The following is an 18,619-nucleotide window of genomic DNA, read 5'->3' as shown; positions in this document are numbered from 1 at the left end:
CAAAATGACTAACTAGGGGCCGTTGGGAGAACTTCATTTAATGTTTGTCTGTTTGTGGAAAAGATGGTATATGTGTGCGCGGAGCAATAAGGAGGGGTGAGTGGGGGGGGGGGGGGCTGAGGCATGTCCTTTTCAAGTTATAGTAAAAACATTTTTTCTTTCCAGAACGATTACATTTTTACGCGGAAGGGGCCGGGCAGAAATGTGGGAGGGGGAGGGGTTGGCGATTTGAAGAGAGTTCAAGTCCTGAAAGTCTCTTCTGAATCATGTCAAGTTGCTTGCTCGTTATACTTTGGCATCCAGATGTTAGAACAAGATCATGTCGGCCTTAGTAACTGACACTTGTTGCAGTGACGCTGAAATTACCCCAAATCTCGGCATGGGGGGGGGGCACCAATGTAAGGTGTTCATGATATCCTTGCGCACAAATGTATACGATTGTTTCCTGACATATATGTGATTGTGATGGTTTGTGATGCTTTGGAACATAGGAAGTCACATAGTTTGGAAGGGAGGAGGTGAGAGGTAGAAAGGGGTTGGTGAGAGGGGACGGAAACTGATCATGAAATATATAACCACCAATTCCTATATTAAAGGCATTGAAGACTCGCCCCAAACCGCGTGCCGCCCTCTGAAAAAGTTAACTTTCCGTTGCTTGTGATTTTTTTTTCTTGTCGCTACAAAGTGCAGACAGTAATGAAACGTGATACCTTGTTATCTTTATCTAGACCTGAGATGTCCATCACTGTATTGTTTGTACACTGTGTTGTGGGTATTGACCGTAGCTGCATGTATTGACTGTACACTAGTGTCTCTTTACCGAGGGTAGCAAGCTGTGTGTGTATTTTCTGAGATCGATGGTGATGTCTAACAACTCTGGTACACCACATTCGAAACTAGGTCAGATTACCGGCATCAGACGTTTCTTTGTGCGCGAGTCTTCACTCCCTTAACCACACCATTGTCTCTTTCACTATACTGGTAATGGCGGTATACAAGTACTGGCTACTGTGTTATACTTGTGCAAAAGACAATTCGACTCTTTATATCACGTTGCGCGGAAGATGGGTTTCATCCATTGAATCTCTGTTTCATATCCAACAAGTGTCAATCCGTCACCCAGCTCTCACGGAAGTATGCATACCTCCTCTGTCAATACACAGTTTCATTAACCACTGCATATATCAGTCGCATGCAAGTACTTATGTAAGTTTGCCTGCAGCACAATCCAGACACCTTCTTTGAACCTTTTACTACTTTCGAGAACAGAAATATGCAGAACGTAAGCCCTTGTTATAGCCCATCAACAATGGGAAAGGCCGTGTTAACACCGGCAAAGTCTATATAGTTTACTGAAACTACCTAAAGCTTGGCCTTAGAAATACCATTGATCCGTTCAATTGCTATAGATATGTAAATAACACCGAGTGTTATGCAAATGACATTGGCATTGCTGTGTCCGACATGGCTAAGAAAGAAATAAAGGATTGATAGAACAACAGAACGACAGGAGGGTCTATTGTTCTGGGCTAAGGGGATAGAAAGGGGACCATAGATATTAGTTAGTATTGCAAGTCTATACGGTGTTTGCACACGCTCAGGCAACCGTTAAACAGATACAACACATTCAGATACGTTTTGAGAAAAACAGTGATTTACATCGCTATGAAGATTACAGAAGATACTGCATGATGGGACAATCCCTCCCAAAAGACGTCGAATACCATAAGTAGGCCTCAAAGTGAACTCCCCCCCCCCCCCCATTTACTTATTTGCTTGCCAATATTACGAATCTGACAACTCATAAAATTTAACGTTTTATTTGGATTCTACGTTTCCTGTTGTTGACTGGTTAATGTTTAAAACGCTGGCCTACATGATGTTCGAGAAATTGCAACGGCATAATCAAGTTTCAACATGAGTTATCATTGCTTGTCTTTTCTATCGTATTTTTTGGGGCAATGTTAGTAATCTTCAATAATGGGATCCATCATGGACGCCGCAGAAAACAAATCCAGAAGGGGCAAGCAAACATCAAGTTTCCTATAACTGGTCCTATAACTGGTTCACCGTCAAAAAAGAATGAGTTAAACCGCTTTACAATGGAAATTAACCGAATAACAGTCAAAATTCATTTTTTAAACATATTTTAAAGAGAGAAAAACACAGATTTTGTTACTACTTCCGTCTCCTTGCCCCCTCCCTCTTGCGGACCTCAATGGGAGTCGTATGTTAATGGGTTAGGGGCCTAGTGAGGGGATGGGTGGGGGTGTAAAACAATGGTAAGGTATGAGGTATGAGGAATGAGGAATTCGAAAGATAAAAAGTACGTTTCATTTCAAATCAGTGTTATCTCGTTCATCAATCCACTGGGGTAGAAACACGAGAATATCCCTTAGGAGCCTAGTTACAGGAGAGAGAGTTGACTCCTTTTAAAAAACAAACATTTACATAGTAGCCACAATTAAAGAACAATCCAGAGGTCATTGAAATCAGATATGGGAATCAATTTCGAGAAGAAATATCTCTGTTGTTTAGTTTAATATCTAGAGACCCAATTTTTTAGCAAATAGAATTATTATTAGAACACTTATATTACCTAGACAAGAGGGATGATTTAGTGGGCTGTCTTTTCCATTAACACCGAATGAAAGAGTCAGAATCGATTCAGAGGTTAAGTTGCAAACGGAATCTGGTTAAACCCCGTCTGCATGGACTATTGGAGATGAATCTAATAACCTTGATCTTGGGTTACGGGTGGTACTTGCATAGTTTGATCAAGTGGAAATGGGATTTACAGACATATTGCAATGACTGAAACAAAACTTGAAGATATTCATGGAGGGCCTGCAGAGAGGTCCATGATATTTTAATTATTATTGTAGTGCGCATGCGCGCTGCAATATTGGGATTATTAGCCCGCTCTATCATCCACATGGCTGGCTGGTGAATGGCAGCTGAATAGACTAACTTTGCGCACTACAATGACACGTATTTGTATGCAAATACAGTTGTTATAGTTGTTTCTGTCACACAACACCGGGACGTAATAGGGGCAGCGGATCCGAGGGGGGGGGGGAAGAGACTTAGGGATCAGGTGCACCACTACCCCAGTACTTCTTTTCCGGAAAAAAATCTCAAAAATGCCCAATCCAATGTTGTTGATTTCTTTTTTTTTAAATCATTGAAACATGTTAATTGTTCATTCCATGCAATTCCTTATAAGTAACATTTTAGAGTCAGGTTAGGATGAGAGAAGGGGGGTTGGGACAAGTAACTGTGTCATACTCATTACTGCTCTATATCAATGCAAAGTTTCTGAACATAACTGGCTGGTGTATATAGACGACATCTATGGCTAAACTCCTTACATCAAACGCTATATGGAAGTGCATTTCAATTGTGACGGCCATGGGCGTCAACAGGTGGGGGACGGGGGGGACATGTCCCCCCCACTTTCAAAAGTGGAGGGGATATCATATCATTTGTCCCCCCCACTTTTCAGAGTAGTTATTAAAAAAAATCACATGCATATGCGCGATTTTCTATTTAAGGTCAAGGAATCTGGACTCCCTGGGCCCCTGCTATATATCACTTGCACCGTCATTTATCTCCCATTCTCCCAATATCCTAAATCTGCCCATTTAATTCGTTCGGGGGGGGGGGGGAGACCATTCGAAAGTGTATTGAATCTTGCACACATGTTGTTTATATGCCGGGGTTCCAAGGGATTAGGTAAGAAATACAGGTAGATGGTAATAAGTTACTATGTTCATATCACTACCTCCAGTCCCTTGGACTGGACGGACGAATAGGGGTGTAGGGGTTAAGTAATTAAGGCTACATGTATTCGCCGGATATGGTAGATCTTTATTGTTGAGTGCCGGCTAGGCGCTACACACGCTCTGCGCGCGGTGCCTTTTTTCTGATTATTATTATTAAAGTACCTGGGCACATAACAACTGACGTCTCGCACCTACATGCATGTATTATATATACCACTCCACTCATCCCGGAGGTGACGGCGCCACTTTTTCAATATTTCGTTTGAGATGGACGCTGTGTAATTCGTCTCCCTTGGTGTCAGAACGGCATCTTTCTACCAGTACTTTCTGTCGGAATTTGAGACAAAATTTCTCCTCACAGATCTGGTTCTGATGTAACTAAAAACGACTCAGGAAGGCCGTCTCCTGCGATCTAGGGGGTCTTATGTACCCAAAATTTTCTGGTACGCTACGCGCCAACCAATGGTGGCGCTCCGCTTAGATAGTATAGTGTCCCCCTCACTTTCTGAAACCTGCTGACGCCCATGATGAGGTGTCTCAAGTTAGCAAGAGGCCAGGGAACAAAATTTCTCCTCACAGATCTGGTTCTGATGTAACTAAAAACGACTCAGGAAGGCCGTCTCCTGCGATCTAGGGGGTCTTATGTACCCAAAATTTTCTGGTACGCTACGCGCCAACCAATGGTGGCGCTCCGCTTAGATAGTATAGTGTCCCCCTCACTTTCTGAAACCTGCTGACGCCCATGGTGACGGCCATATTGTACGTCTGTTCCGGTGCAAATTTATGGGATGCCTATCGTCGGGGGAGGTCGACGAGTTCTTTAATTTATATCAACTCGTACGTCTGTCTATTAATGTACTCAGTTTTAACTTACTATAGGATATATAGCATATAGCTTTACTAAGCAGCTGTGGTTATGGGGGGGGGGGGCAGGGGGTTAAGAATGTGTGACACCGTACACAACCAGAGCACTCGTCAGTGAAATTCGTGTATGGATTCAACTCGTAATATAATTGGAAGTTAAAACGACAAGCGTAACCACGAAATGACCTACAGTAAATGTACGTAGTCTCATCTGTCTGTTTCAGACTTAAAGGCATTGAAGACTCGCCCCAAACCGCGTGCCGCCCTCCGAAAAAAATGAACTTTCCGTTACTTGCAAGTGAAGTTTTTTCTTGTCGCTACAAAATGCAGACAGTAATGAAACGTGATACCTTGTTATCTTTTATCTAGACCTGAGATGTCCATCGCTGCTAAGTACATTGTGTTGTGAGATTGACCGTAGCTGTATGTACTGACTGTACACTAGTGTCTTATTACCGACGGTAGCAAGCTGTGTGTGTATTTTCTGGGTTCGATGGTGGTGCCTAACACTTCTGTTACACTTTATTAGAAACTAGGTCAGATTACCGGCATGAGACGTTTCTTTGTGCGTGAGTCTTCACTCCCTTTAAGCGGTTCTGCCTTACACACGGTAGGCTGTACGAAACGACACGCAATTAGGGCCTTGCGTTACAAAAGAAGAGGGGGGGGGGGATCCCTTGCTACTTTGTAGGGCAAATTTTCTACAGATGTGGATATGCAGTGGAGTGACGATGAGGGTGAGAGTTAGGGTGAGGGGAAGGGGAAGGTAGTTTTCACGATTTCATGTAGATGTACGTCTTCCTCCCATATAACGTTGGAAAAAAATAATCAAATTATGAAGAAAAACATAAATGGTTCATAGAATTTTTGTTTCTGGAATAAAATTATATTAGACTTGTTCAAAAACTCTATCATGCATATGAAGAAAACATTATTTAACAACAACAAAAACTGATGTGGGAACAAAATTATATAGTGTGGTTTGACGTGTGTTTTCCTCATTATAATACCGCCTCGATGATTTTTTTTTTATTTATTTTTTATCTCCAGTTCCAAAAAAGGTTAGTTAGAAGCAAGTCCTGACATATGGTAGTAAACCTAGTTTGGGTTTCGTTACAGAGGTTACTAGATTCAGACTATATATATAAATGTCTGGAACTACAGGCGTATAAAATTCCAAGATCCTGTTCGCAAGTGAACTCAATTACACACCGGTATACAGTACTAATTTGACGAGTCAATACCATTTAAAATCAGACATGCTAGTGAAGAGGCCTAACCATCAAATTGTATTCATTTTTCTATTAACGCCTACAGCGGTAATCATCACGGGGAGTCTATCGTGTGTTTCGCCGCATTGACAATGGGGATTATACGATAGGCTTATCACTTATGAATCTCCCTCCCGTCTCTCTCTTTATCTCCCTCTCCACCCCTCTCTCTTGTAAATTGTGCGCATTTTTAAGTTATGCCATGTACATATTTTTCGCGGTCTAGGATGGAAATATTTTTTTCCAAGAATCTTTGACACAAATTAAACCGTCTGCCTCGAAGGGCATAAATTAATTCCTAGGTAAATAATGGAGCTGTAAGAGTTTGGATCGGTGCTTTTGAAAAATTCAAAACTTTTTATTGCTCATCAACATTTACATCAATTATAATAAAGGTCGTGAAATGATATCAAATTTTAATAATTTCATGACAGATGGAGAGGAAAGTTAAAGACGGCTTTAAAAATTGACGCTATATGAGATGATATGATACTATTGAAATGGGATATTGCCGTGGCGCTGAGCTGTTGAATTCAATTTTCCGACAAGTTACAGGAGGGTTTGTAAACGTACACCGTGGCTCAACATATCAGTCAATACGTAAAGTATCGCAGTGAACCGAAGTATCGCTTACAGATTTGTAAGCAAAACATTGTCTATACATTTCGATTAAACTCTTAGATGGTTGCGAATCAGGTCTGAAATTGACTCAACAATTCCATTACACCCCCCCCCCACTCCCTCGTCGCACCCCCACAGGTCCACTTGCTGTCCACTCAGTGAGTAGGGCATATCGGTTTCTTTTTTTACCCTATACACCCTCCCACTCAAATGTACTCTGACATAGAAATAATTTCATTCATTAATCAAGTAAGTAATTAACTAATATATTGCAATAACAACTTTGGGTCAGAATTTTATATGCAAATAAGATCAGAGCTAGATATATCTGTACGAAGCGTGGAACATATGGAGTCTTGCAATTACACGAGCTATGGAACATCTGTTGTGACAGAATATTCTGCAATAACATATAAAGTACTATGCAATAACATTCAACGTTCAATAGCATACAATGTGCAATAAACTATAGGCCTATGCAATGTGTAACGAACCAACAAATTGGTACTGAAATTCAATGACATAATGGTGTTCTAGGTCTGTGCAGTAAAGGTTTCAGTGGCGCGCCTATATGAGAACATATTAAAGCACAATGCCTTGAAATGAATACACTCGCTAACTAGTTTCCCTTGTAGCCTTGAAAAACAATCAACCACCAACAAAAGCCGTTGCAAAAAAGACCCGCTTTAGCTTGTCAGTATATGAGCGTTATTTGGAAATGTTACAAAGTATACGTACAGGTAAAGGGAGACTTATGCTTACTTCTACTCAGGTATACAACATCATTTGGTTCAATTGAATTGTGACGATCAAGAAACAGTTTGTTGACAGGGTCTCCTATTTAGAATAGCCGCCTAGACAGTCTTGTACATACATTTCAGTAAACGCGCACGAGTTAATAGTAACTAAGATTCAAACCGGAAGCTTATACCAGTCTGCCTCACGCACGGTCTGCCTAACTGTATTTCTGTTTATTGGTAGCTAACCGAAATACCTCTCATACTTGCACGACGACCTCGTGCTATTTATCGCAAGTAAGCCATCAAAACATTTCACATCTAATAGTCAGGTGGCTTAGCAACTTTGACGTTACCGGCCGGACAAAAGTACCAAATTTTGCATGGAGTTTCTTTTCGACCTATCTATCGATTTTATCCGTGGAACCCACTTAATCGGTTCCGATTTTTCAAGATGGCGGCCAAAATCCAAAATGGCCGCCAGAAAAAAAGGAAATGTCATATATCTGGCTGTAAAAATCAGAAATGAACAAATGAGGGGTCAATTCAGGTGTTTCCGGGGTTCGCTGAAACAGATGATGGTCATGGCATGTTGCTTGGGCCACCCATTTTCAAGATGGCGGCCAAAATCCAAGATGGCCGCCAGAAAAAAAGGAAATATCATATATCTGGCTGTAAAAATCAGAAATGAACAAATGAGGGGTCAATTCAGGTATTTCCGGGGTCACTGAAACAGATGATGGTCATGACATGTTGCTTGGGTCACCTATTACCAAGATAGCGGCCAATATAACAGAAAATACACTTGTTGTCACTGTTAAATGTCAGTGGAAATGTAGACTTGACTTTGAAGATTCTGATTCCTTCTGATTAGTATTGAAAATCCAACCACCAGACAGACTTTTAGTCGATGCAGTGTGAAAATTAGACAAATTTACCATTACGTAATATTTTTGTGACGTCAAGGGGGAAGCAATTAGATAATGCATAATTTACAATTTCAAAACTCTGCCACTTAAGAATGGCGAATCTGATTTGAATGAAACGTTACAGAATTTTGAACATTATATAGATGCAGGCATTCATTGAATTTGAAGTTAACATTAACTTGAACTTTTCATCTATGGAAGAACGAAAAATCAGCAAGTACTGTGTAAATTCAATAGCGACATACATTTCGTGTCCCTCTTGACGTCAACGGACCCGGATATTTAGGTAACGAAATGAGTTTGAAACTCAAACTTTGATATTTGGGGTTATGAAATACACTCTTTTCATCTATGTAAGTTTCAAATCAATCCGCTGCACTTAAAGTGACCTTCAAAAATGTAAGTTAGCACTTCCACTGACCTTTAAGTACATACTGAAAGTATTCGAGAATTCTGTGTACAATGTTTCAATACGATGTTTCTTTACCAGACAGTTCACAGTCGATGTACACTATTTGGATGAACATTGCATCGACAAAGAGATGTGCAAGGCAGATTTGCCTTGCTGCATTTGCGTGTGTGCTCTTTACGTGCAAAGAAAACGGACACAGACCAAAGGTCAACAGAACCAAAAACAATCCCAGTCTGTATAACAACCACAAAAAACCCAACTAAAACCCAAAAAAAGAAATCTCCCACTAACCCACACATGTATATAACGTAGCGTTTAACGTGACGTGAAAAGGACATGGACCCATAGGCCAACAGAACCAATACAATAAATCACTACAAACCAGCCCCAAAAAGCAAACTGCAAACCACAAACAGAAAATCCCCCCACCAACCCATATATTATGTAACGACCACACAAACCCCCACACCTAACAACTAACTCACTCCAAATTTCATCCGGGGAACGCCGTCCCGATAGTAGACGACAGGCTTGCGCCAGCGTCTACGAAGGCCAGTGTCGGGAAGCCGTGCGTGGTCGGCCTCCATGCGCAACCTATGTCACTTTGCATGAGGGAGACGACAGCCTCGGCCCTCCAGACGTCCCCATCAAAAACTAGGCGGCAACTGCTGTTCCAGATGTGTCTCCTGATGATAGCGGCAAACAACAACAGCAAATCCCTAACCTATGTTGGGCACAGAGGGCAACAAACCATACAAAACAAAATCACTACTAATGGCCCACAGTGTGCAACCAATCACACCAATAACGAAGGCGTGAAACCATCATTCCCACACCAACCGGACAAAGGAACACTCCAGCAAAAGGTGTTGCATAGTCTCGATGGCCTCACAGCCCACATGTTGACAAATCCCATCACCTAATCGCCACCTGACTAGGCGAAAATGGTTAGTGATGAGGACCCCATGTGCAATCCTCCATGCCAAGTCCCGGAGACGGCTATCTAGTGACTTACAACACACAGACCGCCACACATCTGTAGTGATGGCGGTTTGGCAACCCGACGGGCACACAGGCGCGGGCATTGAACATAACACAGAGGGGGCCACGTTCAGCAGAACATCTGGCCCGCCCTCCTCTTTGATTCTATGAAGTGAGTCACCAATCTGAGTATACACCCCCGAGGGGCGTGTCGCATTTGGCCGGTTATTGGAAAAGGATCCAGGCCAGTGGTGGCCAAAAAGAAACCCACACCAGAACCTAACAAGAAAGGCAAAGGGAAACGAAGGATTCTCAAACGCAACAAACACACCTTTTCAAAGGAAAAGGCGCAGTTTAGATGGTAGGTGGACCATAGCCAACCGGTCAAGGGGGTCTTTTACAGAACGATCCTTTTGACAAGGTTTGGTTTGCGCTTTCCCCAAATGAAATAAAAAATGATCCTCTCCAATCTCACCAAGGCATGATCCGGTGCAGCGATCACCGTACCAGGATACCAAGGGAGAGGAACGATAAAACGATTAACAACTGTAACCTTCCCAGGGAGGGAGAGCCACCTCCGACTAAAAGTGTCGAGCCGTGCCCCACCTGATCAGCCTTCTCGGCCTAAGTGGTGGCCTTGGGGGCACCATAACCTAGCCAGATGCCATTTACCCTGATCATGACATCTGACTAGCATCGAACGGGAGGGATTGGCCGCGCCAACCTCCTAAACGCAGCCCTTTGGTCTTGGACTAGCTAAGTCTGGCACCAGTAGCCGCTTGGAAGCTTGGTGGCCAAAACCTTCAATAAAGGCTTGAAGGAGGCGAGGTCTGACAAAATACAAGTGACGTCATCGGCATATTGCACGCTTGTAACTCTAGCCCCACCCGGTACATTGAAGGGTCGAAACCCTAAGCATCTGTCCAGCGAGGTACTAAGCGTTTTGCTGAAGAGAACATACAACAACGGGGAGAGGGGACAACCCTGATGGACTCGAACCTTCGAACCGGGAAGGGACCAGAAGTTAATTCGTTAACAGTGACCATGCTCGTGACGTCCTTATTTAGTAACATGACCCAACGAATAAACACTGAGTTCAATCCGAAGGACTCTAAGGTTCTGAACAGAAAGTCGTGTTCTACCATGTCAATGGCCTTCTCCTGGTCCAAGGAGACCAGTGCACATGGCAAATCACGAACTTTAACAAACTCGATCAAGTCAAGTTAGCAGAATTGACGTTGTGTTTATGAAGGGTGCACAATCGTACAAAATCTTCCAATGAGTCGGTATTCACATTTGGTCGGTATTCCGTGAAGTTACCCTATTATATAGTTGACTCAATGTAATCAGTCTTACATGACACTCGTTACTCCCATATAATAACGGGCTTTGCGACAGTGTCTATCCACGGTCGATCACACCTCAAAGTTCCCCAATAAGTCCTAAGTGGCTTCCTGAGCCAAAGTGACACAATTAGAATACCAGCCATAACATATAGTCAGGGTGTTAGCCTGGTTTCATTGACACGTTTGAGGACGGAAGGTTTGATGGTCCCAATCAGTAAAGGGCACAGGGGTCTGGGAAATGAATATAGATGAAATTTCCTTTTTTTCCAGGTGACCATCTTAGATTCTGGCCGCCATCTTGGAAGTGGGTTACCCAAGCAACATGCCATGGCCATCATCTGTTTCAGTGACCCCGGAAACACCTTTATTGACCCCTCATTTGTTCATCTCCGATTTTTACAGCCAGATATATGACATTTCCTTTTTTCTGGCGGCCATCTTGGATTTTGGCCGCCATCTTGGAAGTGGGTTACTCGAGCAACATGCCATGGCCATCATCTGTTTCAGTGACCCCGGAAACATCTGAATGACCCCTCATTTGTTCATCTCCGATTTTTACAGCCAGATATATGACATTTCCATTTTTCTGGCGGCCATCTTGGATTTTGGCCACCATCTTGGAAGTGGGTTACTCGAGCAACATGCCATGACCATCATCTGTTTCAGTAACCACGGAAACACCTTAATTGACCCCTCATTTGTTCGTCTCCGATTTTTACAGCCAGATATATGACATTTCCTTTTTTTTCTGGCGGCCATCTTGGATTTTGGCCGCCATCTTGGAAAATCGGAGCCGATCAAGTGGGTTCCACGGATAAAATCAATAGATAGGTCAAAAAGAAACTCCATGCCAAATTTGGTACTTTTGTCCAGCCTGTAACGTTAAGCCTGAAAATTGTTGCTAAGCCACCTGACTATAATGGCTTATAGACCAATCATGACATTAATAAATGATGCAGCCAGGTGCATGCTGTAGGGTATCCTTAAATTCGTGTAACCTTAAATTTGCTTCCGTATACCTCCCATCTGATTCTAGTTATGTATCCATCTAGTACATGATCGTTCAATATGAGAAGTTATATAATGTTGTGTGTGATGTTGAGCCCGCCAATTATTTTATTTTCCGTACATTAAAGTGACGCATCCTTCCAATTCAGTTACAAATTGACATTTCTCGTGAATTGTATAGCTACACTGATAGATTTGAAAGTCTTGAAAAGTCACCAGTTCTTATGGAAAAGGTCGAACTCTTTATGAAGCAATTACCTACACAAACGTCTAACAATCTGTAAAGTATTGTCGGTGATATACCCTGATAGCATCAGCACATACAGGTAGTCAATTAAGGTGGAACGACACATCGAATTCCGTTCGTACAATATTTGACCGATGTCAATGGTTGTAAACCTTCCCAGTGTCATATATATTGTGGAAAGTAGAGTCTGGACATTTCAATAAGTAGCAAGTTAACTACATACAATGGTTAACTCTGCTATGACTTCTGTAATTTGTGCAAACACAGGTTTTATATGCCGCCTGCCTCTGGAGCCGCAGACCGATTGACTCATTTCAAAATGTGACTACATAATAGAACATGACTAGTGAGGAAGTACTAGGGCTAATAAAATTTCCGATGGGCTTAGATTACAGTCCTAAACACATGATTAAATATCAAGCCCGTCTATGAAAAGGAAATTAACGGAACACTTGGTGAAGATATGTAACCGAATTTCGTTATTAATGTGAAATATTGTGTGTAGAATCCGGTAAATAACAAAAAGAATAAATTTATCTTTCTCTTAGACGAATGACATGATTGTTGAGATCACATTTATCAATTGGATTGTTTTATGATTTCCTGTTTGGATCGAAATAATACAGATGTATTGATACTTCTCAGTTTTTGATGTGACTAATGCAAGTACCCGTCATATTAAAAATCAACTTTGTCTTTTGTCTCTTTGCTGTTTAGACGTGTGTCATGAAGACCATCATCACAGTGAACAATGATTCTTCGGAGAATCAACCGACTTCTTTGGTTTACGGGTAGAAACCGCACCAAGTCCTTCACGAGATGCATCACTGTTACATTTCTCCTCGCCGTAGTACTCGTTCATATTCAAATACAAGTTTCGGGAAACTTCTCTTGGGGTAAAAAGAGAAGTAGACCCTTTAGAAGAAGAACTGGACTCGAACAAGGAGAGGGAGGAGGAGGAGAAACATTTGCTTGGTATGGAGTTCACGAAGGAAAAGAGGAAGACACAGAACTGTTTTATATTGATGATACCAACATTGACGATGAGAAACCTATTCCTCCTCCCGTAGGTCTCGGGGGTCCACATCGTCTAATTCTAGGAAAGAAAAGCTTACTGTCGGCAGATGACTCTTTCAGGAAAGTGTTCGAGACGGAGGAAGAAGATGATATCTTCGCAACTGTCAAGGTGAGTAACGTCTTATTGGAGGATCTAAGTAATCTCTCCTTAAGAAGCCTTTGATTGTGTTCCATTAGGCTATATATTTGGTCACTTAATGTATAGTACAGACCTACTTCTGCTTTCAGTTGTCTGTGTTTCATTCCAAACTTAACGAAAATCGCGACTTGACCGGAAATAGTACCAAGAATATCTTGACTATAACCGATTTCGGAACCACTCGTCTCGGTTCGAAATAAAATCTGTGACGGATTCGATTTGAGGATGGATGGTCCATTTGGGGAGTAGACTCTGGAAACCACTTCTACACAGTAACTGTGTTAGCGTATGCCATTACTGACTCGTAATTATTTCTCACGGTGTCTTCACTAGAAGTGTTGCCAATGCCAACATATATCGTCTAAGGTTTTTGTATCCCGTATCTTCTGTCTGTGTCATATCTTTCAAATGCCATAAATTCTAATTACTTTTAAGATTGATCAAATTAAGGGACATGTTAAAACTCATATGTTGTCTCTCTCCATACTATTGGTGACCTCATATTCTTGAGATGCCACTAGAAGTTTCTCAATGCCTTCTGGTCGTGATGTGTTGTAAATCTTGATCTCTAGAATAAGTGTACAAACTTCCTAATTCATAGATCGGTGATTGCATCCGAACAGCATAACAAAGATGTGCGTTACTCACACGTAGCCTTTGTCAAACAGTCGTTCTTTCAACACAAACGATTACTGGTGATAATTGATAGGTTTATACTAGTAATTGCCAGTCGTTAGTTACTATGGTAGCATATTCGTTAACATTTCTGGCATTTTGTGGATTATTATATTGCAATCAGTGAGGGATTGTGATCATATAAGTTTATCAATCAGCACTTTCTCGTCACTATCCATGAACTGATCCTCACAAAAGTTGAGTTTGAAATTTGAATCGATTGGGATGAACTTATAGAATGGAGATTTGTCATATGTGTGTTCCTTTCCTTACCCATCCACGGAGACAGAGTTCTTTGTGACGTAACAGTGCTTACAGATACACACACACACACATGACAAACCACACACACAAGTCGAATTTCAGATATTATTCGTATGAGAGTATATGACACATATACCATAATCTAGAGATCAATGATTGCCTCAATCCAACTCAGACGATTATTGACGCATTCTCTGGTCGGATGTCAAAAGTGATACTGGAGTGTAATATTAAAGCATTGAGAACTAAAACTACAGGACAGATGAGTAATATGAAATATAAGACAGACAGACAGGCTTATACATCCTTGTAAATACGCCAGGATCAAATGTTGGAAGGAATCTTAGGAAGTTAGGGACATTCATCAACTTAAAAAACGTGACCCACATTGCAGACACATGAAGAGGAAAACAGGATTAGTAAAATATTGTTTTAAAGTACCATATGTGAGCGAGTTACATGATGAGTCAACATTGCAGACACATGAAAAGGAATAAAAAGATTAATATAATGTTGTTTCAAAGTATCAAATGTGAGCGATTTACACGGTGAATCGTTTCTATATTTGACGAGCAAAAAAATCATCAACGAAGACCTAATTGGAGCAATAGTTATATCCTCCGTCCATCCGCTATAGAATCTCTTAATCGGAAGTTAATCCTTCGGAATATCTATCCCATCCAACTAGGTCATGACAAATTCGACCTCATTTGACCTTGGGACGTGTCAGCCAGGAGATTGTATGAGCAGATGAGCTTCGAAATTTATCTAAAAGATAAAATACATCCATTCGAGTGTTAATTGTCGATGAGTTGACTAAGCTTTGTAGACAATATGTGTTAACAATCGACCCTTGGGAAACAATTCAGGTTATTATTAGTTACTGCCATTGTGTTTTGTTTTATAACTAGTCGTTAATTGCAAATACATATATATGAAGAATAGAAATTGCCTTTATATATCCAACAGGTAGAACATGTTCTATTTACAAACGTGTCAATGACATCGGGCAGGTGAGGAGGGGCGGGCGGGATGTAGTAGTTGTTCTACTGTTATATATAGGAACATACTTGACTCCTATCCAGGTTGATCCCTCTGCCTAAGAGAACATTTTCGTACGACATGCACTATGTACATAACATATCACGAGAAATTGTCACTCAAGACAGGTTGTGTATGTGTACATGTAGTGCTGTGCTTCAAGAGAAGTATTTTCCTGATAGTTCTAAGTTACCATAGCAGCTTCCTGAGTGGAAGAAGCTATCAGTTATTTCCGGTGCTTTACGACTGTGATGATGTCGAGTGTGTGGCCCAGCTACATATGACGATGCCCTGTTGATGTTAATTTGTGTTTATTCCTTTTCGCCTCTTTATATTATTGCTGTAAATCCACGAGTCCAGTTCTTTCTTAACCTCTGATCCGAAAACCTCAGGTGATCTTAAAACGCCCTTGACATTTCTTGACCTCGCACAATGACATGGTCAAAACTCAGCCGACTTGTAGTAAGTCTTCTCGTGGATATTCGTATTCCAAGCTAATTGCCTCTATACTCTTCTCGTCCTCATATATTTGTATTCGTACTCTGGGCTTTGTTATTGTTATTGAAATTTAGTATAGTTACTGTACTAGTGCAAGATTACGTACTCGTTAACGTTTTTATAGCATTTTACTTGTATTCGCCATCATAACGAGGGCAATTCCACTTGAACTCATACCGTTTTGATTGGTACTAAACGTCTGGCACTAAGTGCACATCAAGTTCATTCAACCAATATATGTACTACTTAACTATAATAAATGCAGGGTGACAATATTTGCATGGTTGTACGAGGACACAACGATTAAATATGGACGGGAAAGCAACACATTGAAAAACTGTACGTATTGCAATGCTTCTAAGGCCTACCGTACACCTTCTCAATGTAACGATACCTTTAATAATGGCTATTAAAGAAAAAGGAAAGCATGACCTTCAAAATGAGTTGTTGTTACTTCACTTCAGGAAACTTCAGTCACATGCTATATGTTTAATGATGGGAAAGGATGTACAGAAAGTGGATTAGGGGATTAAAGTCATTCCAATACACATCTTCTAGAGTTTATACACATTATATCTATATTACATGAACAGTATAAGTAACATTGAGATATAGCAGAGGGTTATGAGGAAGTTGAGGGGGGGGGGGGGGAGCAATATAGCAGTGCTTCTGCACTGAGAAGGACTACCGTCTTTAAAGATGACAATAATAAAATTATATAAATAAAAATAATAACAAAAATCATAGAATTAACAATTTTAAGAGAAGAAACTGAATGTAGATAGTGGTCACCAAAAAAAAAACAATACCTGGGGCTGTGGTCCTGACAGTGTTAGGTCTGGTGCAGTGATATATTCCCTCGAAATTGAGCAGATAGTTCCCTATCATTGTTTCTGCATGTATATTTTCGGCCTAAGCATAGCAGGTATATTGGAGTCGAATAGGCTGGGGCAGTGGCTGGGATAGTTTGTATAAGGTTTGGCACGATTGAGCAGGAAAGGGAGAGGATATCATTAGATGACTCATACTTCACATGTCTTCTATACTTATAACGTACAAGTCATGTTTGGCATGTTATTCTTTTGTGTATTAACTCTTCCTATATTTAAGTGGTTTAAACTGAGGAGTATCATTTGAACGATTATTTTTTCATGTTATCCTATCATTGTTAGTCTATTATATTGTCGACAAGAGCTGATAAACTAACATAACATAAGATCCCATATGTTTTCCTATATTCTCCAATTAAGTGGTCTAATTTCTTCCGGATATTTAAGTTTCGGAAGCAACTAAGGAAAGCCTGGATTTGATGATCGAAAAAAGTCAAGCACCGGCTTCGATAGCCAAAAATCATCAAAACAACCCATCGATAATCACACGTGTTCAACATAAAGTGATGCACTTCGCGCTACAAGGTGGCGTAATTGAGGCTTGCCCCATTTCTTTTGTAGAATGCGGGTGTTCAATTTTGACGCACTTACGATTTCGAACTGGAAATTCTTACCAATTGTGAAATAAACGTCTCTAATTCAAACATTTTCTAGCCTTTGCAATGTCTCAAACTTTCCGTTTCCCAGCAACATGCATATATATATTTACATATCTTGATAAATACGGTTGAAACTGTGGGGCAATTTCTTTCGAAGTAGACTATACCTTCTAATATAGTGATGCCGTTGCGATACCTATTATAAAAAATAATAACTTATAAAATCCATCCTTGCGTAATTATTACTGGATAGTCATACTTGGGCCCCGGTTGTGTAAATTTAAATAATCGTTTATCTTCATTTGGACAAGCCAGTTCACGTCATCAATGGGTTAACATAGTGCGTTATGAATATTACCCCCCCCCCGACCAATATCTTTATAGCTCCGCCACTGAGTGTTACATGGTATGACATACCGTTTTATGATGTATTTATGTATCATAACGCACCCACACCGACGTCGTAAACTTTCAGATTTTAAAACGAAACACAAAGATGAACCTAACCAGCCAGTGATTTTGTCGGTGACTTTTCGTAGTATGAAAATTTCCACATTCTATTTCAAAAGGGAAGAGAAGGACAAAAGCGAGTGTGGGGGGGGGGGGGTGAGGATTTGGAGAGGACGGTTAGAACCAGTTTTTGCCACCTAATGCATGACCACATATTGATCCATGGGAGGTGCCCTGCGGAAAACAGTACCATATTGGAACTACATAAATATTTAAATATATATGTATATAGAATATGGCGGTGACGCACCAAAAGTACTAAAAATAAACTTTTGCACAGCGAGATCATATTTGCCACATCTTTATATCAAGAATGTAGCGATATGACCTACCAGTAATTGGACACGACAAGGGTTACCGTATTTCACACCTGACTCTCAAAATATTCACTGCAGGACGCATTGTCTTCCACGCTTTACCGCTTACGGTCAATTTTGGTGTTTTTTTTCACTGTGACTATTGTTGACTTTTAAGTCTAGGACGACCTCGGGGTTTCTTGAGGTTTATTGATAGTGAGATTAATATTGCAGGTTCAAAGTCTAGTGTACGGTTTGTATATTATATTACTTGTGGTTAATATATAGCCTACATATTTTTTTACTGAAAGGTACATATTTGTTTCAGATATTTAGAATATACTTGAGGGTATATTTTAATTACCATTAAACCCATCTTGACCTTGCTATTTTAAGGTAATGAAATGTCTTTGTAAATGGACTAACCCA

At 40.7% G+C, this 18,619-nt stretch overlaps 2 protein-coding genes across 3 annotated transcripts in view; one reads left to right on the top strand and one right to left on the bottom strand.

The window, feature by feature from the left end:
- The window catches only part of LOC139962409 (protein mago nashi homolog), a 183,793-nt gene that overhangs the window by 21,494 nt on the left and 143,680 nt on the right, over nt 1-18,619 (bottom strand). The gene's annotated exons all lie outside the window — the stretch shown is intronic.
- The window catches only part of LOC139962894 (probable methyltransferase-like protein 24), a 40,582-nt gene that overhangs the window by 8,941 nt on the left and 13,022 nt on the right, over nt 1-18,619 (top strand). For both annotated transcript variants that reach the window (XM_071963282.1, XM_071963281.1), the window contains exon 2: nt 12,919-13,387. In XM_071963282.1, the coding sequence (XP_071819383.1) occupies nt 12,953-13,387 (435 nt within the window). In that variant the 5' untranslated portion in view covers nt 12,919-12,952. The remainder of the gene's footprint in view (nt 1-12,918; nt 13,388-18,619) is intronic.

The sequence above is a fragment of the Apostichopus japonicus genome, chromosome 21 (assembly GCF_037975245.1).
Source record: "Apostichopus japonicus isolate 1M-3 chromosome 21, ASM3797524v1, whole genome shotgun sequence".
NCBI lineage: Eukaryota > Metazoa > Echinodermata > Holothuroidea > Aspidochirotida > Stichopodidae > Apostichopus > Apostichopus japonicus.
The sequence above is the reverse complement of the archived record's forward strand: the minus strand, read 5'-3'. Positions and strand labels throughout refer to the sequence as shown.